The 24,167-nt window shown below is 43.8% G+C and overlaps 1 protein-coding gene across 4 annotated transcripts; it reads left to right on the top strand.

The window, feature by feature from the left end:
• Positions 1-710: 710 nt before the first annotated feature.
• Positions 711-24,162, top strand: camsap3 (calmodulin regulated spectrin-associated protein family, member 3). 4 transcript variants are annotated; one of them, XM_086055469.1, is made up of 18 exons: positions 711-1,219; positions 7,204-7,469; positions 13,797-13,937; positions 15,124-15,219; positions 15,557-15,589; positions 16,577-16,715; positions 16,792-16,931; positions 17,022-17,106; positions 17,316-17,358; positions 17,440-17,495; positions 18,038-18,065; positions 18,137-20,156; positions 20,229-20,347; positions 20,775-21,067; positions 21,145-21,238; positions 21,393-21,511; positions 22,116-22,234; positions 22,345-24,162. In XM_086055469.1, the coding sequence occupies exons 1-18, from the start codon at positions 1,093-1,095 to the stop codon at positions 22,642-22,644; spliced, it is 4,218 nt and encodes a 1,405-aa protein (XP_085911595.1). In that variant the 5' UTR covers positions 711-1,092; the 3' UTR covers positions 22,645-24,162. The 4 variants fall into 4 exon arrangements, with proteins under 4 accessions (XP_085911595.1, XP_085911594.1, XP_085911592.1 ...); XM_086055468.1 differs by having other exon boundaries at positions 18,035-18,065; XM_086055466.1 differs by having other exon boundaries at positions 17,999-18,065.
• Positions 24,163-24,167: the final 5 nt, after the last annotated feature.

Below are 24,167 nucleotides of genomic sequence, written 5' to 3'. Positions count from 1 at the left end.
TATTTTTTTTCAACCAAATTAAGATATGGTTATCACATTCCTTCGGTGAACATTGTATGTGGGATGGACTTTGTACTTTTCCAAAGGTACCAACAAATGGAGAAATATTTTCATAATTAGATTAACATAGCTGAAAGGTAATCCTCTTAGAAAGTTACCGCAGTTGGATGCAAGCCAAGCAACGTGATGAGGCACCCTTGGCATTTGCTTTCCTGTGGGGATGGTGCTACTGGAAACAAGGCATCAGAACAACTTGAGAGAAACTCCCCAATTTATAGTGGGTAAATAATGTCACATGATTTGACAATTCATTTGGACAACCCTAAATGAGAGCTTCACAAAATGGAGTCCCTGAAACTTTGGACAGTACATTGTCTTATTTTAAAAAGTGAAAAATCTACATAAAGGGACCGGCGTGCCAATTACTCCTCCCTGCCTTAGTTTTGTGCCATTTCAAAGCACTGATATGACTAGCAGAATAACATGAGTCTGACGACTGACATCCCTGCGAGAATTTTTTAATTTTAACAAAGGGCATATCGCAGAAATAAATAAATTTTTCGAGAACAAATCGCGTATTTTTTCAAAAACATTTCCACTTAATGAAATGACAGCACCTGTAAATCAGCGTCGACGTTCCCAACCGGGAAATCCCGCCTCCCGTTGCTAAAATCTCCATTCCCATTGGTCCCCCGCTTGAGTGACGTCGCCGGCGTTCACCTGGTAATCCGTCATCGGCGACAGGGCTCGGCGATGAACCTCCACCAACACACACGGAGCGCTATGTCGAACAAGGGGACAAAGTGGGGGTCTTGTCCGCTATAACCTCGCCTTGGTCCATCGCTTCGTCCTCGAGGAGTGTTCCGTGAAGGATTCGAGCCCTTTTCACCGCAACGAGGAGGACGTTAGCGGGCTCGGAAGCAGATCCGGGCTGGATATTTCCCCGACTTAATCCCTCAACCACATCCGTATTCCCAGCCGTCATTGGGGACTGGAGTGACAATGCTTGTTTAGAGCTTTTTCTACGCTCTTTTAGAGGCCTTTTTTTGCTACGACCGCATTGTATTTTTTTAAATTATTAATAACCCCGCCATGGTGGACTCCATGAGGAAGACTTTTGTCGTCCCCGATATCAAGCCATTGGATTTATACGACCGCACGAAAGCGAAAATATGCTCAAGTGTCGCCTGGTTGTTGGCGAAGTCCTACGGCAGTGCAGGTAGGTTCACAGGCCCTACAGGGACGATGCTTGTAGCTTGAACGCCGTTATGATTTCGTTGTGTGTTTTTCATGTGGTGTTCTAGCGTGCTGGGAAATGTTTTAACATCCTACTCAGCGGTTTTTGAGCACAAAGAGGCGCACATGAAAGGGAGAAAAGCACGCTGCGTCTGTGGGTACTGGTGGGACTGACACATTTGTTATGATTCAATAGCTGCTCACCTTTTTGAGGGAGAGGGAAGGTGTATTTGTGTCCGAAACAGGCCACCCTGTCCATTCTCTGTCGCTTGTAGCGTTCAATCAATCACAAGCATTGTTTTATATACAGTACTGTAGTGTGAAATCCTTTTGACATGCCACATTGGGCGTGGATAATGTGCTGCACCTCAGGGATGACAGGCCCTTGTAACACTTGACTCTTGCAGCTCATCATCGAAATAATCAGCAGAGAAGACATGTTAGGTGACATACTAGATGTCATTTAGCATTTCTAAACTGTAAACAGTAAGTTCACAGGTCTGGGAAGGCCAAACTATGCTAAATATGGCTAAGCACATATGTGTATACTTTTTTATATGTACTAAATAAAGGTAAATGTTTCTGCCTCTCAAGGATGCTAGCAGTTCAGCAATGGTACACATTGCTGTTCCACTTGCATGGCTCCACAGTTTAACTAAAAATGTTTTTTGCACTTAAACTGCGAATTAAATGCAATGGGAAGTAGATAAATGAATCATAAAACAAGGCTGAACAATATATTTTATAGATCAACACCAAATTTTACACATCTAAATGTACCAAATTAAGGAAATTGTACTGCCTCTCAGGGATGACAGGCCACTGTAACTCTCGACTATTTCAATTCATCATCTAAATAATCATAACAGTGGCTCAGCACGGGAACATAGTTACGTTTATAATGGTATGACTCCAGAGTATCACTCAAGAATGCACCCATGTACTTTGTATTAAATATAATGTTAGGTATCATGAATTGTCTTAGACTGTACATTTTAATTTCAATACTATGGGATGTAGTAAACTGCTTCAGACCCTGGAATCCTTGAACTCTTGCAGTTCATCATCAAAACAATCTTTGCAGTGGCTCAGCAAGGGAACTCCGTCCCTGTTGTAATTGCTTGAACCCAGGGTTTCACTTAAAAAATAATATGTTGGGTATCATTGTACGTTGCATTTGAATCTTTCCAAATTGTAAATTCATTGCTATGGAAGGTAATAAACTGGACGTTATCTGAAAACAAGGCTCAACAATCCTAAATGAATCAGCACTAAATCGCATATTTATACTGTATATAGAAAATGACGGGGAAAAAAACGTTGCAGAATACCCTGTTTTTGAATGTAAACAATGGTGAAAAAGAATCCTGCTATATTCCTCCATTCCTAAATGCATGAAATGACATTTACATTTTCCTTGGTCCGTGGTACACATCTCTGTAAAGTTTCAGGTAAAACGCTGAGGCTGTTTGAGAGGTTGTGAGTATTGTAGAATGTTATGTACAAAACATGGCTTGCTTACACAATTCCAGGCTCCGGCTCTCCCGGCAGTAGCTACTTTGTTTGCCCTGACCCACCCACCCTCTTCCTAGCCACGCCCTCTGGGTCAAAGTCACTTCCCAGTCCTCCAGCGTACAGGGTTCACAAAAACGATTGGCTCCCATTGTAAGTCTTGAGTCAACTTCTGTTGGTCTGATGACAACACCAAGTCTATTCTGAGTGAGGAAAACACCATGGCATGCTGAGAAGTGGCCCGGTGTGTCTGGTGTTTTGCTCAACCAGATCCTAATTAGAGTGTGATAATGCCGTCGCCCGCAGATCCTTGTTGTTGGACGTGACAGCACTCAGACTGGGTGTTCCCTATAGACACTTTTTGATCCACCCACTGACATTACACATCCACCTCCATAATAATCTCGTATTTGCTCTCTGTGTCCCATAACAAAGTGTCTTCATCCTGGGAAGCGCATCTTCAAATAGTGTGCATTATTTCATTTAAATTTGATTACAGTGGACCATACAAAGTTGAGGTTTGATCGACTTCCAAATTGTTCTCATTTCAAAATAGGGCACCACAAGTGGTCAAGGATCGACACAGACATCTGTGCATTTTCAATCGCTTTATTGAACAAACGATCACGAAATAAACAGCCCCAAATTTTTGCTCCCAACAGCCAATTCTACTCTCATTCTCTGACTCCCATGTCACTCACCACACTAGGCAATACAAACAAGTAAAAGATATTACAGTGTAAAATGTGAGAATGGCAAATTAAAGTGGACAGTAAAAATGCCTGCAATTCATATGACCATTTTATTGTTTAATAATGAGTTAAAGAGGAAGTCAACCCAAACATATTTTTTTCCAGAATATGTTCAATGCAGGCCCACTAGAATTCTGATAAATATTGCGTTTGTGGAATAAGAGTTAATCCACCCATTTCTCGCCATCTCTGGGGGCGGCCATTTTGTCACTTCTGTCGACTGAAAATGACATCACAGTTGCTCAGGGCTCAGGTAACGACCAATCACAACTCACCTGTTTCTGAAGTTGAGCCATGGCTGGGTTGACTGCATTAGATTGTGCGGGTGTACCTAATGAAGTGTCCTGTGTGTTTTCAACACTCCATGCATTGGCTTGTCTGCTCAGCACCCGGGAAGTGTCTTATTATCCCGACACGGAGCTATGTTTTGCATCAAGGTGAAGGCCGCTGTGATTGTGTGCGAATTGGGAATTTTGGCTTTAGCCTTGACGCCGGCTGACAAGTGACGTGACAGATAAGTGACTCAGAACGACTTTGTGCGTTTACACTGCAACGAGACCAGAAACTCTTGATTCGCCTGTTCTAGCCAACGTATGCCTAACCCTTAAACTGACACGTTTATCAAGATTACTCGCGTGGTTTATTGTTATCATTGATTCATGCTTAAGGGGAAAGTACTGTAGCTCATTTTATTCTGATTTACAACCAATTTCTCCTTATGATGAATACTTGAAATAAGACTTTTCATTGATCTGATTGTCCATCGGTAATAATCCAAGGTTTCTCAGCATATATAGTCGGATTTGTTTGGGCGGGGGTTGTTACCATGTTATCACTTAACCACTAAATAAATTTCACTTTTTGGGGGGGTAAAAAAAAAAATACATAAAAAAATAATAATTTCATTTTTTTTTTTTGTGGGTAAAAAAAATGATCGTGACCTATTGTTGAACCTGTCCACGGCGTCATTATTTTTTTAACCTGCAATATGATTTCAGCTCCACCTAGCTATCAAAGTGCTCCAAATCCTCTTGGAATGATTAGTCATCCCCTCACCAGCGGTCGCTATGGTGAGTCAGCGGGGGACAAGGATGTGAGCAGGATACTACCTTGTTACTCTTGTTTACCCTCTAAGCCTTTAATATTCCGTACGTGGTTCTCTAGCCGATGTGTAACATCGTGTTTCATGCTAATGTGCTCCATCATTGATCTGTTTAAGAGCGCTACGCGCAAACAGAAGCCTTATACGTTGCTGCGTAACCTGACGACGCTCCTGTTGGCGAGGATAATGGATACAAAAGCAAATGCATCATCTCGTATATGTTCTGTCACACTGTCTGTCAGCCCCTCCTCTCGGGCAAGTGTAATGCAATCACACGCTGTTGTCTTCAGTACAGGATGACGCCCTCCCGTGCCTTGCGGCCCTTTAATACAATTTAAGGCTCCTCAGCTTCCCTTGTACATTGGCTTACAGATCTGTTGGCTGTTGTCCATTCTCTCTGTCAATGCTAGTAATCAATGGAATATTTGATAGGCTAATCAATTTTAAAAGGTTAGTGACAGAGGGAAGATACTCAATTTGTATGAGTGTACCCCGCTTTAGGACATTGTTTTGTTTCATGAGCATTCCGATCCAAATGGCGAATGTGGGTCACAGTGCCACAGAGCGAAATGGGGAATGATAAACCGAATGCATTTGAAACAAAATAGAAGAGTGAAATCAAACACAGACGCGGCATAATGCGAAGGAGTCAACAAGCAGGAATGCGTGCCGATGCTTCATTTGGACGTTTGCAGGAATTTGGGGTGGAAAATAAAATGGATTTTCCTCTTATTGTAGCATTCTGCCGCATTATTTTATTAAAGCCACATTTATTAATATCATCCAAAGAACTACACCACTCACATGGCCCTCGTATAAAGTACAGGCACACCGACTAATCTATAATGTATCAATCGATATTCACATTGATCCCTATTCAGAAGACATTTTGGGCAAATTGCTTGCTCCCAACTTTGTGGGAGTAATTTTTGGAAAGCCACAACACAACTAACTATTTCTTTGTCCATTTTTCACTTCCAGTTCTGTGTCAAGCACAGGTGTCCTAAAACCTTTGCACAGCTGACGCGTTAGCGCCGAGCTAGTGCGGACCGCGCGGTGTCCGCTGCGTGTCGACCGCAGCGAGACAAGCGCGCCGGTATCTGTGACACTCGGTAATGAGCACGCAGCCGCACATGTCCGCTAGCATCAAGCAGACGATCAAACGCAGCGCACTGGTGGTCGCTTCTGATACTGTGGACATTGGATTTTTAAATAGCCTGGTCGATTTCTTGTTGAAAAGCCAGCAGCACGAGCGGCCGCGCTTGTCATGTCGTGACACGGCGTCAGATGTCATCTATCCAGCTCTTCTTTCACTAGCCTAATAAGTTGTGGCATTTGCATCCTACTTTGCCTTCTGGGCAAGTTTTTTTCTTTTTTTTTGTGTGTGTGTTGGGGGTTGCTCAGCGTTTCCAGAAGTAATGTGGACACTGCAGTTTGGAGCATAACAACACACCGAGCCACGTGACTCCCAAGTTGACTATTCGCCCTGCGAGTTGACACGCAGCGAGGCTCTGCATGGCCGTGGTTGAAACGGAGAAGCTGGTTGTTTTGTTGTCGCGATACCATGCGGATCGGTAGCGTGACTTACGATTACGTGACATTATACGGCGACGCCTCCCATTTGTTTACACGCTTCGGTGTAATCTAGAGGACCCAGGCGCACTTTCAGTTCAGCCGTGTCCTTTTAAGTGGCCTGATGCCGAGACAATGTGGAGACAAAAGTATTGAGACACCGACATTGACCTATTTTCTATCTTTAGCTTGCAGGTCTGTCGCTCAGATTCTACTCCATCCCAAGACATGCTTTGTGGGCTATGAAAAGTGTGGAAATAATTTTCCCAAATGTGTTCAGAATATTTTTGATTCAGATGGGAACAAAGGCGTGTAGCCCACTAATCAATTGAGAAGTCCATTTAGTATGTTTCAGTTTTCATTCCCAAGACCCTTTGAGTATATTAGGTATGTTTTTGCATCTTGGTTGGCTTGAGTTTGCTTCTGGTTTAGCCTCCATGTGGAAGAACCAGTTTAAAAGAGGGCGTGTCAGGTGTGTGTGTGTGTGTTTTCGGTAATCTATTTGCAGGAAAACCAGTCGGAGCAGATGTATAATGAAGGTATCCTCAGCGAGCCCGTAAACTAATGACGATGTACATTTTCTCTGAGGCGACTTACGGTGTTAGTTTTCTCCAGTGCATCTAATAGTTTACAGAATGCTGCACATTTTGATTACTTCGTAGTCTGCTGCCAGTTTGACATGTCAGATTTAAAGTTAATCTGAAGTTTTATGTCCGAGGGAGGAAATAAGTAGGAATCCATCTTCTAAAGTGTGATACACGTACTGACAATCGTGCCAAATTTGAGCCTTTATTACCTACCCCTCCATTGGGATAAAAAAAAAAAAAAAAATCTCTAAATGCATGATTCTCAGATGTTTATAAAAAAACTGTGTGTATTTTCTAGCTCATCATGTCCTAGTGACCTTGATACTTGCACTGCTCACCCAACGGTTTGAGCTCACCAGTCGTGTAAATCCCCTGCGACACCATACCGTGTCATATAGCTTGGTCATGCTCTGTTTAATCCAATGCTTTTGTCTCTCTGTAGAAAATGTCCCCGCCGAGCTGCGAGACCCCTTCTACAGTGACCAGTATGAGCAGGAGCACCTTAAACCTCCCGTCACGCGCCTCCTGCAGTCCTCGGAGCTTTATTGCCGCACCTACAGCCTCCTGCTGCTCGGCGCTGGCCGAACTGACGCACAGCCCAAAGACAACGTCGCCCTGCTGCAGCTGCTCGCCGAGCGAAGCCTGGTCTCCAAAGAGCCTGACTCGGCAGTGACTGATGCAGACCTGCGACATAAGCCCATCAAAATGGTAACTTTTATTGAATGAATATTAAAGTATGCATCTTCAAAAGCATACTTTTGAAACAACTCTCGTTAGGCTGTGTAGGTGTACCGCACTTGAAGAGAAAGGGTCCCAGGATAGAGCCCTGTGGGACTCCTTGTGCTCATTTTTGTCAGTCAAACTGCAAGGCTTTGTATAAAGATTTTGGGCCAATTTTTTCATGATTAATGCTCAAATTTCACGTTCAAGTTAATGCCTCCCACGTATTGTAATTGGGTTAACGAAATTGATAACTAGAAACCCCACTTAAATTCTCACAAGTGTAGATGTGTATTTTTATGTTTTTGTTTTACTTATGCGATATATGGTTCACAAGTCTCAGGATTTATTGGGCTAATCTGGAACCTGGGGTATTAAATTTTGTGTGTTGGTTTGACAGAAGAATTCATTTCATTTTTTTAACAATTTATTTTGAGCATGCAACAATTTATTTTTTATAAAATAAAAACAGCAAAATTAATCCAACATTTTTTTAAAAAAATGCTTGAAGGAGAGTGGTCAGGTGTACCTAATGATGTGACCAGTGTGGATAAGCTCTATCAGGCTGTCCGCCTGACTGACTACTGGACCTACTGGTTGCGTGGGCAGTTGAATTTGGGTCTTGTTTATGCTTTGATTCGCGGGATTAAAGGACCTCCAGAAAGACCCCCTGCTCATTCATCCGTGCTCCCCTCCCCCCTCCTTTACATCACCCCCTCCTACTCATGCTGCTTATCCCAGAGGATGAGTGGATCCAGCTGCCAGCACGACCACAGGCAAAAGCCTCTTTCAACCACAGTAAAAAACAATCCGCCACCATAATGCCATGCCTGCTTGTTCAACCAGAACGTATCAGTGTATGTGTTCATACTTTATACATAGGCAAAGTGTTCTCACTTGTGCAAGAGGAGTCAGGGTTTGTATTCCAGGGTGTGTGGTGGGCACTACAATGGATACTCCCTATCAGCACAATAGCCGAACAGTTCTGATGAAACTCAGGATCGTGTGTCGCGAGAACACCTCGGGCTGGGCTTTGTAAGTCAAGTCAAGAGAAACTGGTTGGTTGTCTCGTCCTCTTTTTTTTGAGGGGGGGGGGGGCAATGAACCTGTCTCTATCACTCACTCCCTCTCGCTCACACGGAAAACCAGCGTCTTGAAGATCCGCCTACAATTAAGTTGTCTGAAAGAGGCTGAGTGTTTTCTTGGTAATTTCGGTCTCATGTAAACCTCTCAACAACTTTCTTTCTCTTTAGGAACCTGTTTTTAAGATATTACCATTATAGACCAGTGGTGGGCAAATTTTTGGGCTGACGGGCCACATTTGATTTTAATGGTCAGATGGTCCTGTCCAACGGGCCGAGGAAACAACTTTTTAATGAGATCAATGCATAATAAATGTAAAGAAAGAAAAAACAATAAATGTAGTCCAATAAATAGATTTGAATTAACCAATAATCTGTGAAAAAAAGGTTAAATTAATGCAATAAATGTTACAGGACTCTCGATAACCTTTAATGGCGACTTTTTTTGGACATTTTTCAATTTTTCGCAGTGCTCACTGAAATCAGGTTTTCAAAGAGGTAGGAATTAGGACACAGCATAATACTTTGGAAGCTAATGCTGATCCAACATTCAGTGCTAAATCATGCGCCTCTAGGGCACAAGCACCAAGGATTGATATCATAACGATCAAGTCAGAGACGGACGTTCGTTTTTGGGTTACATCATATACCGGTACTAGAAAAGTATAGCGATACCTTATCGTCAAAAATTCAACAATACCACGTATTTTGAGTATTTATGCACAATTCAGCAAAAAAAAAAAAAAAAGACTAAGTGTGCTGGCCAGAATCCCTTTATCAGTCACTCCCATAAAATATTTCCAGTAATTGTATGTGGAAAGAACAAACAAGCTCGCTGACACAATTCTTTATGTCAATTAGCTCTTTTATGTTGCAGGATTATTATAAACTAAAACATTATTTTTAGCAAACGAGACACCAAAAGTGGCTCAATGTTTTGCTCAACACTGTAATAGGTGGTGATTTGTATGCATGGTGTTGCTATAATAATTACGTTGTGTTGCTTGCGTGCCTCCGATCCAAATCCTGACCACTAAACTCTTTTTTTGGCTGTCACTCTCCACGCTGCGTTTTTTTGTTGTTGTTGCCGCGTCCGCCCTACTCCTAAACCAGTCTGCCCCTCGTTGGCAGTCGAGGAAAGTGGGTCACGTTGCACCCGCAGTTGAAGGATGCCGCTGCAGCGGTGGTCTTGGCCGATAAACGGCTTTGGAGCGGCCGTCGATAAAAGCTTTGCATCAAGCGTGTCCCACAATCTGATGAGAAGACGGTTTTCCGAGCGATGCAGTGCGCTTCTGCAAACCGCAGTTAAAGACATGCAGTATTGTTAGCTGGAGAACTCTCTGCCAGTGTCAGTTAAGACTTCTCTTTGTCAGATCCATGGGAAACAAAGTTGTGCGCTGCACCAGTGGCGGCATTATAAACAAGCTCCACATAATCTGCTGCTTATGAAGAGATACGCTGCGAGATATATAGCGGAGAGTGGCACCAAAGACAAATCGTCACGGCTCACTGCAACCCCACAAATTGTTCTTTTTTCTGATCAAACATTAAGCCACAACGTTCAAACCGAACAATTGTTTAACTGAACAGTATAATCACTAACTATTTTGGAGGAAACTAGATGCTCACGTGTGGGTCTATTATGGTGTAAATTTTAAAGCTGGTGTAGGATCAAGAAAGTTTTGGTTGGTTTCAATTTATTTATTTCATTTTATTTCACCTAGATAACTACTAACTAGGTCATTGATAATGTAGTGTATCTACCAAAACAGCATTGTCAGCACTATCAGCGCATTCCTCCTGAAAGTGAAGTTATTTTTGTGTGTGTTGCACTAGCACCGTTCTGACCCTTTTGGGTGGTGGTGGAGGCCTGGCCTGTGTAACTCTTCAGATTGAGGGTAAAGATATGTGAAGATTAGAGATAATCTGCCGCGCAGACTGGACGTCATGACCCGTGATTGGATGACAAAGCAGACCAACGCTCACGGGGTCCACTTCCCAGCGTCAAGCTGATTTTGCTTCACTTTAATTTACAGTGTAAGAGGGGAGTGCAGTGTTTTATTTTATTGGCTATTTAATCACACCACAGTGTTGGCAGGGATGAGAATCTCCTTAGTTGATTATTTAATCAAGAAGGATTTATTTTAGTTTCCTCTACGTTGATCAACTAAGAAAACTGTAATGCATGTGCAGCCTTTTTGATTTCACAAATAATCGTATTTTATTACTTGCGCTTAATGAATTAACCAATTATTTATGAAATAATAAAAAAATAAAGGCATGTAGAATTGTTTTTTATTGTAATAGTATTTTTCATTTTAATATATACAGTGAATCAAACAATTGTTAAATTTTTTTAATTGAATGCATGTCTAAAATTGAATTACACAAGTAAAATGTTTTATTGATAAATGAATTACCCAATTATACAATCTGATTATGGATGAATAAAAAATAGACTAATTTCCATAAAAACACATCTAAAATAGTGCAACAAATATTTCAGCACCCTTGCTAATGCAAATGCTCGCTGGGACAGATTAAAGACTGGATTAGGACCATGTGTGGCCCACGGGTTGTACTTTACCCACCTCTGTTATGACCATGTATCCCAATACTTGTGCTAACCATCCATTGCTAAGCCTGCGCCCAAAGATTAAATAACATACTGTACACGTGCGCTCCCATGCAAAAATCTCCCTTCAGGGCCTCAGACCCGACTGATCCCTGTTTGTTTCCCCCTCAGTGGGCACTAACAGGGGTTGCGCAGTGTTGGAGAGGAAGGGAGGGGGAGTTGGTTGCGGGTTTTGTTAAGTCATATTTCAGACATAATCAGGGCGTGCCCTCATCATAATCTTGCTTAATGAGCCAAAAAAATGCCCTGCTGTTATTTGTTTGCAGCCATTGCTGGAACAGTTTGACATCTAAATTGCTCTGTTGATGAGGCTAATAGAGGGAGCGCTAATGTCACATGGGTCACTAAGGAACTGATACTTGAGGCAGGAGCATGGAGATTTTTTGCTCGCAGAGGCCAAGGTTTGTGTTGATATGCATTGTGGGTCAGATGGTTTGTTGTCATGGTGATCTGGCAGCCACTGCCTCATGCATTCTAGAGTGCCTCCTCTCTCCCTTCTCATTAGGGAGACTGGACCGGCCCACTCAGAAGTGGGGGGATTCTACCAACATCCCCCTCACATCCTCCCCCACACTTTTCATTTTGCACTTGTTCATAAATCACTCCACTAATTAATTGCCATACATCCACTCTCGCCAGTCTGTCTTATTTCTACTTTCATCTCCTGTTGCTATGTCTGCTGGGTGTGGCATAGCAAAACGTGTTATGAGGGTTTTTTTTTTTTTTTTTTTTTTTTTTAACCATGTAGTCTCACTGACCTCATCCAAAGGTCATACAGTTCTATTAAAGTGATTGTCTTGTGAGGTGAACTCCCTAATGCACCAAATGCCTCGTTATTGTCTTTAGGCGATACCTGCCTGGAGCCATATGAAAATTATACACAGTAAAAATTTGGGATTGAGTGAACCAAAAGAACCATTTATCGCCATATTATTCAGACGTATTGCTCATAAAAATACATTATTTTGAAATTAGTTTGACTTTTTTCTTGTAAAAATGTTTTTTCAACTGTATCTTTTTTTCCAATCAAGACCCTATTACATTTTATCATGATAAAATTGTGACTACACGTTACATCTTTAGCAGGAAGTTATTCTCGTTGAATTATTACTTCATTGTTATATTACAATTTTATTCTGGTTCAAATGTTTTCTTGCTTGAAAAAAAATCTTGTAAAATATGGCATCATTTATGTAACATAGCTTTCTATTATTCTTATTTTTTAAATCTAACATTTTCATCTTTTACCCGACCTTTAAAAAAAAAATACTAATAATTTTAGTGAAACTGCTAAATCTAACATTCTTGTAGCTTTCCATCTTTTTTCCCAACCTTTAAAGAAATACTAATAATTTTAGTGAAACTGGTTATCATAACCTTGACCAAGTTGGATCGTGATCTGCTCAGAGAGGATTATCCAGTCTTTCATCAGCATCCACTGCCCATTTGTCCTATTTTTGCTGCTGCAGCGCATCATTTCCACCGTAGATGCTCCCCACAGACGTGGAAGAGGCATTCCAGCCCTTGATGACCATGTCAGGAAGGGCCAATGCATCTACGCAGCGTTACCCAAAACTGTCAGACAAGCGCTTGCTGGCATGTGACCAGCAAAGGTCAGCACTTTGGCGGACGAGGTTCATGCATGCGTACACGCAGCTGGACCGCCACCATCCCTCGCTCGCCTTTCCCCTAGCCCGAATAGGAATGTCTAGCCTGTAAAGTGGAATTAATGCCCTGTCAAAGGGAACATGCACTCATTTGTGCAGATTAGGCTCGGGACTGTGGAATGTGATCAAAATGTGCTGTTTGTGACATTTAATTAGCTGATGTTGTCAGTCAGGTGAAGGGGACTCTTTGGTGTTATATTTTTCATGGCTCCTTCTTTCCACCAGTTTGTGTCAATCTGAGTTCTGACTTTAAAAGTGAGTTAGTGGCCATGGCGTGATTGTATAACAGTTATTCATTGCAAACAAACAAATGTCTTGGCACTGAGGAACACCTTAATGTTTGAAACATCACAGTCTGTTTACTGCAAATAAAGCTCAGCTTGGTTGCCGTCTTGTGGCGCGCAAGAAACACGAACACATAATGAAATAACAGGTTTATAGTGTTAAAACATTCCACATGAGCCGTCTTTTATCGGGCTGCGGTCATTACAAAGGTCTGAGAACGTGCATTTGGTATTAGAGTGAGACATAACTGTAAATTCTGTGACATAACCATAAATGCAAACAATGCTCGATGAGTCATGTTTTGCGCTACAAAAGAGAAAGCAGGAAGCAGCTGAGGAATGAGTGTCAAATCCAGCCCGCACACACACACATATATATACACACATGCGTGTAAGCATATTGCTGATCCGCTTCCAATGTAATGATTTAACGACAGAACACATACAAGTCCAAAGTTCATCCGCTTCAACTGACGTGTTTGCTTGTTTAGGACCTAGACAGTGTTTCTGCTGACTCACATGCGGCTTGTGGCGACGCCTACAGGAGGCTTTGTGTAAATCAATATTTGCAATGTTTATGGGCTTTTGTTTTCTCGTTTTTTTGTTTGTTTTGTGTATGTGACTCTCTTATGCCTCACTCTTTACAGAGTGCTCACCTAGCCGTGATAGATGCCCTGATGGCCGTGGGAGCCTCTGAGACGGTGACTTTGGTGAAGACGGGCGCTCCTCCAGAGCTCCTCGGCGGGACATTGAGCTGGGAAAATGCTCTGCTGCACTGGGTTAACACGGTGAGTCGGCACACGTTTGTCTACACTCCGTGACGACAACATTAGGTGCTTCTGCACAGTCCAGAAAACATCAAATGATCAATTGTGTGAAGCTGTGATGCTGTTTGAGGTGATGTTCCACTTTTCAAAGGCCAATGTGGCAGTTTTTCTGATTCCGTGTAAAATATGCATTTTATATTGTTTACGGACATAAAAATGACTGGAATGGAACAATATCACCTGGCATGTCATGTTTTTTTTTTGCCCAATAAAATGAGCCAAACGAATAAAATGAGTCGAAAATGTTTAATGTAGCGCTAATGTGATTGTGCTTGTGTACCTAATATTGTGGGCATATATTGTATAAAGCAAATTCCTCAAATGTACCTGTCATTAAATTTAGCTGTTGGGCACTATTAGAGAATAGCACAGTTTTGTGGCACGGGGAGAGTAGAGTTTTTATATTTTTACTAGTTCTGTCAAACGATTAAAATCTTTTAACTAATTAATCGCAAAGTTTTCCATAATTAATCTCGATTAATCTTATTTTTCAACTACAATTTTTTTTACGAAGGTTGGAACCGATATTTACTTTCGATTCAAGACTGTTCTAATAGCTTTCTTTGATCCTTGGAAACGGTTCTTTTCGTGTAAAATCCAACAGTTGAACAGTACACCAACGACGTATAACTAATATGGTATTTGAATTTGGCTTTGCAAAGGGTGCAAATTATTTCAGGTTTCTCCAATGAGCTGACCGTCAACTTTTTAAAGTAAAACTGCGTAAAAGTCCGTCTTCCCGACAGTGATTCTCCTCTAAGTTTGGCTGCACAGTGAGCAGAGGTCAGCTGCTAGAGGAAGTAAATAAAACTAAGCTATGTTTTTTTTTTTTTTTTTTTTTGGTGCGTTATCAAATTTAAATTAATCTCCATAGTTAATGCTTTAACTTTGACAGCCCTAATTTTTTTACCTATGATCACATGCATGTTAGGTTCATTCAAGTCTCCAAATTGTCCCTAGGTGTCAATGTGAATCTGAAAAGTTGTCCATATGTACCCTGTGATATGTTGGCGAGCCAGCCTGTACCCGTAAAGTCAGCTGAGATAGGCGCCGCCTCACCTGTGGCCCTAAAGGAGAAAAGCACCATAAAAAATGGATGTATGGACTATTCCAGAATGAATCAACTTGTTTTGATGCACGCTTTCAGCTCAACCAGAAGCTGAGGGAACTCACGGAAGGAGCCCAAAGTGAACAAACACCTCAGGCCATCACAGAAAATGAGCCCCAACCTCTTCAACCCGCTGTGAGTATTCCACGAGCACGTCTTTTGTCCCGTGGCGTTCCATCCAAACACGCTTGTAAATCTGTCTCTGTTTTTCGCACCATGTTGCTGGTTTTGCTCCATCTGCAAGCTGACAGTCTTTTATTATTTTTGCACCAGCACATTTATATGCTGATGCTAAATAAATCTGAGAGCAGCGTCCACAAGGTCATTTGGAAGAAGCACTACAATCCTTTCTTTTTGTATGACTGCTACTTCCTTTACTGTCAGGCTTTAAATCTCTCTTTGTGCTCCTGTCCTCCATTTCTCCTTTTTCTCCTCTCTGTCGCCTTCCTGTCCCTAAATGCCTCTTTGACAGTGTCCTACTCGCTGGTACTGGAAACTAGTTCCTGTAAGTTCCCTTTCTTTGCTCTGTTCCTTTCCCTTCTACCTCCATCCCTCCAGTGTCCTCATCAAATGTCTGACAGGTTAGGCTGTTTTTTTTTTTTTTTTCCCCCTGTTTTGTTTTTTGTTCTTTTGCTACATTTAAATTTGAGTTCTGCAAGTACGGGCTGCGCCACAGTTGATTAACCTGCGAGTGGGTGCATGACGGCCAAGTGCGTGCACGGCATGTCTGCACATGTTTGAATGGTAATAACAGCATTGGTTTGTTTACATGTGGGAATTTGTGCTCACTCCCTTAACTCTTTTGCGTTTTGTCCCATCTTGTCCAACTTTTTCCCCTACAGAAGCAAGGATTAGCATGTATTCACCTGTACTCAGTGTACCTCCTTGTTTGGCCGCTACCTCATCTGTTTACGTTCTGTGTCACACTGCGCCTACTGTATTAGTTTTTCCACTCGGAACACCAAGAAAAGCACCACTGAATAGAAGATGGGAAACATTGCAGAAAATCAAACATTTACACATTACAATACTTTTTTCAGAGGGCCAATTACTACTTAGTTTCTATGTGAAAAATAATTTACATTGTTTTTTATGTAATATTCTAATTTCTTGAAATATGGAATTTTGCCTTTTGGTTAGCTGCAAGCTTCAATCATCAATATTCTAAAATCATTCAATATTTTACTCTGTGTGTTGGGAATCTACGCGATGTCTCACTTTTTCAATTAAACTGCTGAAATAAATTAAAGTTAACACGATATTTGAGTTTATTGAGAAACACCTGCATGTATTTAAACAAGGTCATGACAGAAAAACAATGTGACATATTTGCCGGAAAATATTAGCACATGGCATTCGCAACCACTAGGAGGCATATTTGCACGGTACCTGAGTAATCGCTGTGATGTAATAACCACAAAGTCATGCCAGCATTTTTCAGCATGTAAAGTCAAGTTCCACTCGTCTTATTGTTTTTGTTTGTACCTTTCAGCTTCGCTACCGAAAGGATAAAGTTCAGTTCAAACAGAATCCCGTTTTCCCGGTGGTGAATGAAGTCCGAGACCTATCGAATGGCTGTGCTATCGCTGCTGTCTTACATTACTACTGCCCCAGCCTGCTAAGACTTGAAGGTACAAACCAACCGGACCAGCTGTTCGCACGGGTGTTTGCATAATTGTTTTTAAATTTCTTGTCTTCTCCATATAGATGTTTGCATGAAGGAGACCATGTCGGCCGCCGACAGCTTGTACAACCTGCAGTTCATCCGTGAGTTCTGTGACAGCTGCCTGAAGAGCTGCTGCCACTTAGCACTGGAAGATTTGCTGTATTCACCAGAAGCGCTTCGGGTACTGACATTCATCCTCTTTAGCGTTCACCGCGTGACAAAATATTGCATATCTCATTTTTTTCCCTCGATTCCCGTGTGATTTGTTCAGCTCAACACGCTGAGTTTTCTCGCTGATCTGCTGCATTGGTTCGAAGTACAAAGGCCAGATTTTGTTCAGCCCGTCGACGCATTAGGTAGGTGTCAATCATTCACCGACCCGTTGGGAATATATTGTCATTATGGGGGTCCTTGGTTTACAGTGGCGCCAACATGATGAATGATAGAACTAGTTTGTGCAGTGTCAGGAGACAGAAGTCCATTTTAAACGGGAGGACCCTGTATTATAAATGAGTACAATTTGATATTTGTCCTTAAATCTGCCGTTTGTGTTCTTTTGCATTAGATGGCTCCACGCCGTCAACGCCCCGGGGTGTGAGCAATAATAGGTGAGGTACCTCCTGAATACAAACTGAATTCTTTTGTGTGAAGGTATTTTCCAGGAACTGAGTTGTGTTTCTGCTTCACAGCACTTCTCCGTCTATCTTCAAGAAGCCCTTCCTCCCAATTTCCTCCCCTGCATCAGGTGAGATTATGATTGTGATTTTACAATGTTTCCCATGCTGCTTGTTTGTTTTTATGCAGTGTTTTGAGTTGTGCGATGACCACGGTTCAAGTGTCAAATAAACGCTTGAATTTTATTGTTGCATTTACTTGGTTTGAAAAAGCGCTTGAAATGTGAATAAAACAAAACGATTGAGCTCTTACAAAATGTCTCTTCCCAATTGTGTAAGGGAACCTTTGAATTCAATGTATCCTCATTTGAAACGCTTTTCAAGCACTAATGTTTGTTCATGGTGTCATATTATTCCTTTTGACATGATTCATTTCAATAATACCTTTTACTGGCCACTGCCAGTCCCAAGCCCAGTTGAAATGTTTTTGCAGAATTATCTCAATGTGCTTACAATCCACTGAGGACCTCTGCATGTTGCCTTTCCATGAGTGGTGCTTCTGTGTGCATCCCTGCTTTTGTGCATGCCTTTACTTTGTGTGTGTGTGTGTGTGTGTGTGTTCCACTGTACTTAGGGACTTTGAATCAGTCTACCTCAATGTCTCATTTAGAAGGAGCTGGAAAGACGTGGAGCAAGAAAAGGTGTGTATTTACAACTGAGTCGACACAGCCCGTTTGAATTGCGCTCACAACTGACTTTCTTCTCTGCCCAGCCGCCCCCTGTCAGCGGTATCCTTCAGCATTCCTTTCGGCCTGGACAGTGACGTGGACATTGTGATGGGCAACCCCGTGATAACGCGATCCGTGAGCTCGGACCAGCTTAACACAACGAGCCCGACCGTGACCCGGTCGCCCTTCACGCCTCCCGAGCACCAGAGCAAACCGGCCGCTTCGAACGGCGTCCACAGAGCCTCCTGGTCCACCCAGAGTCCCGATCATCCGATATTAGCGGAGAATGGCATCGGCGCGACTGAAACCGGAGAGCTGCCGACCATCGAAGAGGCCCTTCAGATCATTCACAACGAGAGAAAGTTGGAGCCTCGCTTACATCCCGACGGCGCTCCCGACGGTTTCTACCTCCACTCTCCGGACGACCCCGCCAGTGCAAGACATCACAGGAAGTCTGCGCCCGTTAGCTGCTCGGCCCCGGCGCGCTCAGGAATGCCGCAGCGGCCTGCGGGAGAGTCCAAAGAACACACTCGAACCAGAAACGCTTCCGAATGCTCGCGTGACGACGACTCGGTCTTAAGAGACGGCAGCGTGGACTCGGATGCGTCGGAGGACACGCCCCGGGCTCAGTCCACGCCCAGCACACCCGCAGACGGCGCCCAGTCGGATAGGCGCAGTAGTAAGGAGGGATCGGACAGCGGTGTGAAGATGACCAGCTTTGCGGAGCGCAAGAAGAAGCAGAGTGGAGACGCTCGCAAAGTCAGCGACTCCTCCGTTCCGCAGGCGACCACGTGGGACGTGAAGTTTGAAGAAAGCCCCGGCAAGAGCCCTCAGCTCACCAATGAAATGTCCGAGCTGGGGGTTCGTCTGGAGGAAAAGCGGCGGGCCATCGAAGCCCAGAAGAAGCGCATCGAGGCCATCTTTGCCAAGCATCGGCAAAGGCTGGGCAAGAGTGCCTTTCTCCAGCTGAAGAAGGACGAGCAGCAGGAGGATGGCGAGGCCAAAGGAGGCCAGTTCAGCACCTCCTCCACCGAGGAAGACCTCGCCCGGTTGACGCTTGAGGAACGACTGGCCGGCATAGAGGACGAAGAGCGGCCCGCGGCCGTGGAGCATGAAAATCATGTCAAAGCGGGACTCACCAAAGAGAAGGCAAGTACGCCTGGTGAAAAAGCAGCAGCGCCACTCGGAGACTACAACAACGCTGTCTCCAAGCTGACCGCAGCCCTCACTTCGCTTCAAAGCGACATGCAACGGCTCACCGAGCAGCAGAACCAACTGGTTCAGAAGAAAGCTTCCGGCAACAAATCCCGGGTCATTCCACCCAGCCCCAAGACCGCCCAGTCCCCCTCCCCCGCACGCCTCTCACGGGAGTCCACCCGGGACTTGAATTACGCCTCCCCGTCGCCATCCCGCAAGCTCGCAAACCACATCACCCCTCCAAAGTCTCCTCAAGTGGTCCATCGTAGAACTCCGTCTGCGCCCCCTAAGAGCCCCAAACACGGTCGCCCCTCAGAGGGACGACACCCGGCTCTGTCGAGGGTCATCAACACGCCGCAAAGCGTCGACCGCATTCCGCACCTTCGTCGCGTGAACCCCTCGCAATACCAAATCCAGACGTCCTCCGCGTTCTCCATCGGTGACTCCGAGAGCTTTGACGAACTTCGCTCTTTGGCGGCCACGCCCGTTCCCACGACGACGCTCACCCCCGCGGCGACGCCCACCCCGCCTCGCCGCCCCCCCGCCGATGACGCCCTGTCCGAAGCGGGTTCCAACGACTACGAAAGCATTTTCAGCTTGGACGCGGAAGCCAGGCCCTCGCACGCAAACAGGAAGGAGGGGGCGGCGGGAGGGGGCTCCAGCTCCGGCGCCCCGTCGGAGTGCTCCTTTGAGAGCGATGCCCCGCCCGTGATTGTGAACGGCAAACGGAGTAGCCTCATCGAGATCTCGCTGTCTTCCCTGCAAGGAGATGCGGAGGAGGAGGACCAAGTGCCCGATCCTTTCTCCGACCCCGTGAGTGACAGGAACGAGCCGGAGGCGAAAGCGGGGCTCGGCTTCTTCTTCAAGGTAGGAGACTGAAAGCTGCTTTGCCTGAGGTTAATTACTTGCTGCCATCTTAAAACGGGTCCGTCTTATTAGGATGACAAGGAGCGACCTGAGGATGAGATGGCGCAGAAGAGAGCTGCCTTGCTGGAGAAACAGCAGAAGAGAACAGAGGAGATGAAGAGACGCAAGCAGGAGCAGGAAAAAGAATCCAAGTGAGACTTGATTTTAAGACTCTGCACATCATAAAGGCTTTTCATGTGTTATTTTAACAAAATAGAGTTCCAGCGGATCCTTAACTCATTCACTGCCAGACATTTTCAGACTCTCTTTTACACTAAAGTTTGGGAAAACTTGAAAAAAATATAAATAAATTCCTGGGATTGAATGGCTGGACTGAGAAAAGATGTGTAAATTCGTCAATGGCAGTGAATGAGTGGAATTTATTCCACATTTCAAAAACATGCATGTTAGGTTCATTGAAGACTCCAAATTGCTGATTGTGAATGGTTGTTTGTTTAAACGTGCTCTGAACAACTGCAGTAAAGCATGTTTGGATCGCTTCATTTCCCCGAATGAAAATGGTACACATCATTTTCTGCATGTTTAAAAATGTCCCATTATGTGCTTTACTTACCTCAGTAAGCCCCAGTGGATGATCATCGAAGGCTGGGCCAATAAGAGTGAGGACAGGCCACAGACCCCCGGCACCCCTCCAGCGTCGCACACCCCCCCGGCCGAGGTAACCCCCCAGCGCAGAGGAGAATTCACGCGGCAGGAGTACGAGCGCAGACAGCAGCTGAAGATCATGGAGGACCTGGACAAGGTGCTCAGGCAGAAGCCCACCACGGTGCGCGGCGTCAAGAAGCAGAGACCCAAGACCGTGTTCAGGGACGACTCTGCACTCGCGCAGAGCCCAGTCAAGGGTCTCCTGGGTAACTCGAGTCTTCGTAGTAAATCGTCATATTATTCCTTTTCGTTTTTTTCACTTATATGCTTTCTGTCCTTGTAGGAAGCAGGCTAAACAAAGTGTACTCGCAGTCCACCATGAACTTGTCCTCCATGGCGAATGACTCTGGAGGCTTGAGTGTCAGGAGATCTACCAGGTAACACTTAACACACGATTCTGAAATACAATCTTGACCAAGCAAAAATTTGTAACTTTAAATCCGATGTTTTGGCACTCAGAGGTCTAGGTACGATAATATATGTTATTGCGTTCACGCTCTTCTCACTAAGCTTCTCCTTTCCTCTCGCCAGTCGTTCCCACTCTCCCTCGCGTCTCATGTCACCAGGACGAATGAGTACTCACAACGGAGACAGGGACTGGGAGAACGGCTCCACCGTTTCCTCCACTGCCTCCATACCGGAGTACACAGGTAGGACATGGACATGCACCAAACTGTCCATCCATCCATTTTTTTTTTAATCACACTTGAGCTGTTTGGGTGAGCTGGGGCCCATCTCAGCTGACTATGGATGATATTTGGAGTACACCAATGACTTTTTTTTTTTTTTTTTCGTTTTGACATTTGTTTTTATTTCAGTTAGTTTTAAGTGTGTTTTTTTCCTTTTTTGTTTTTAAGGTTATATTTTTATTATTGCGGAAATGCTTCATTTTAGTTTAGTTTTTAAAAATTTTGTATTAGATTTATGTTTTCATATATATGGTGTACAAGTATTTGTGGAGCATTTAAAAAAAAAATAAAATAAAAAATAAAAAGTGTGAAAGTCAAATAAACTGCAATTCCCAAAAGACTGTTTAACCTTCCTTCTGTAATACCAAAATTATTATATTTAAGATAAACCCTGAAAGCTCATGTATGAAATTAATTTCGTATTAAACCCCTTATATAATACCCCCCCCCCCCCCGATTTGGGATTTTTTTTTTTTTTTTTAAATGAGTGTTATTCACTGGATTTTTCAGTATTTCAAAAATGATGAGCACATCTGGAAAAAGCAGCATTTTTTTTTCTTTTCAGGACCAAAGCTATATAAGGAGCCAAGCTTTAAGTCCAACAAGTTCATCATCCATAATGCTATCTCCCGCTGCTGTCTGGCCGGCAAGGTCAATGAACCCCAGAAAAACAAGATTGTAGAGGTGAGCCATCCGCTTACTGTGTCAGAGTCCAACATTGAGGTCCATCCTAATATGTGTTCTATGCTTGTTCCCTCTCTCCCCCCTCGACCCATCTCTTTCTCCCTTTGCAGGAAATGGAGAAGAGCACCGCCAACCATTTCCTCATCCTCTTCAGAGACTCCAGTTGCCAGTTCCGGGCCGTGTACACCATGAACCCCGAAACGGAAGAGATGTCGCGGCTCACTGGCATCGGCCCGCGCGTCATCACGCTCGACATGGTGGAGTCCATCTACAAGTACAGCTCCGACCGCAAGCAGTTCACCGCCATCCCGTCCAAGACAATGTCCATGAGCGTGGACGCCATCACCATCCCCGGACACTTTTGGCAAAAGCGCCCGGGAACTCCCAAGAAGCTCAGCACCCCAAAATGAACACACTATTGCGATTCAGGTTTTCTACTCTGGCCAGTCTGGGGAACTTCTTGCTACTTCTTGCTTATGTTTTTTAGATTAGTAGTAGACAAACGGAGTGACCGAGGAGGATAATTGACGCTATGTGCCAAGAAAATGGATGAATCCTATTGATTGCTTCCCTCCTCACACCTCCTGGATTGATGATTGTATGCGGACAAAAACCCTCCATTTTGTTGACGTGAGGCATTCCGTGGCTTTCCTCGCGCTCTGACTCCTTTATGTCTTTTGCCTTTCCCTGGCCCAAGACTCAAGATGAGACAACTCCACTGCCTTGCTTTCCTGCAACAGTATTTGGGGTCGGAAAAGTTCCCACGCCTCTCTTTCCGGCTTCACTTTTTTTCGCTGCCTTTTCTTCTCCTCTCTAGGGCTCCATCACTTCACAGCTGACTGAAGCAGGCGGACACATCTGGAAAAGACGGCTCGCGTATGAATGTCGGGCACGCGCATCCGCGGAAGTGATGCGATTCCGCTGCCCGTGCACTCGACTCGTTCTGCTGTAAGACATCTGGATGTTAGTTTTCTACTCATGTTTGCTGGATGACTTTTCCTCGATTGACACGTGGTGCGCTTATCCGGAGAAACACAACTGGAAAGAAAACAATGAAGGAGGGCTAGTGTTTGTACTCTGCTGACCAATGCTGATTTGACACATAATGAATGCTGATCACTTTTCTTTTCAAGAATAATTTGCTTCAAAATAAAAGCTGCATATTTCCCTTTTGTAAGCTCGGAATAAGCTAGTCTGCTGCTTAAGTGTTGGTTAGATGTGTGCTTGGGATCAAATGTGTGTGTGTGTGTGTGTGTGAGAGAGAAACGTTTTGTCGCTGGGGAGCTTGTTAACTACCATAAATTGATTCCCTTCCGGTTTGTCCAGGCTTCTTGATGAAGGATTATTCTGGACTGTAGCAGCCCTAAATATACGCCACTCAGTCTATTTAGACTCCATGTAAAACTGGGGGAATGTAAAATGGCCAAACTTTTTACTATAACAATTGTAGTTGCCATGGTAAATTTGCCCCCATTGTGCCGCCTCTTAAAAATCACTGGCTGCCTCCAACATGTGTTGATATGAATGACATTTGAATACAGATGTGAAGACAGGAAAATTAAAAAAAAAAAAAACAAAGAAAAAAATAAGAATGTGTGCACATGGACAATGGATGTGTGTATTTATTTGTTTATCAAGAGTAGTATGTGGTTATGCAATAACTTTATTTTGATTCTGTGCAATCCTCCCTCCCTAAAATCCTTGCCACCCGGAGGGTGTATTTATTTAGTTTGCTTTAGATTGGATGTTTAATTTCAGGTTCTACTAAATGTACTTTTGTCGGTTACGGTAATATTTTTTTCCCCCCCTCTCCCTTTGGTGTCACTCGTTTTTGTGTTTCCATCATAAAATCTGTGCCAGTACATGTTTGTTTCATTCATCGACTCTCCTTGGCATCAAGACCAGAATAAAAATCATTTTTAAATCATTGTCA

Source organism: Filicampus tigris, chromosome 16, assembly GCF_054856515.1.
Source record: "Filicampus tigris isolate MCC_2025a chromosome 16, RoL_Ftig_1.0, whole genome shotgun sequence".
Taxonomy (NCBI): Eukaryota; Metazoa; Chordata; class Actinopteri; order Syngnathiformes; family Syngnathidae; genus Filicampus; species Filicampus tigris.
The sequence above is the reverse complement of the archived record's forward strand: the minus strand, read 5'-3'. Positions and strand labels throughout refer to the sequence as shown.

Bases quoted from the DNA above. Each gene is read 5' to 3' on its own strand.
- camsap3 (XM_086055466.1), top strand. From the start codon at position 1,093: ATGGTGGACTCCATGAGGAAGACTTTTGTCGTCCCCGATATCAAGCCA. The intron at 13,938-15,123 runs GTGAGTCGGCAC...GCACGCTTTCAG, and splicing joins TGCTGCACTGGGTTAACACG to CTCAACCAGAAGCTGAGGGA. The intron at 17,359-17,439 runs GTGAGGTACCTC...TCTGCTTCACAG, and splicing joins CGGGGTGTGAGCAATAATAG to CACTTCTCCGTCTATCTTCA.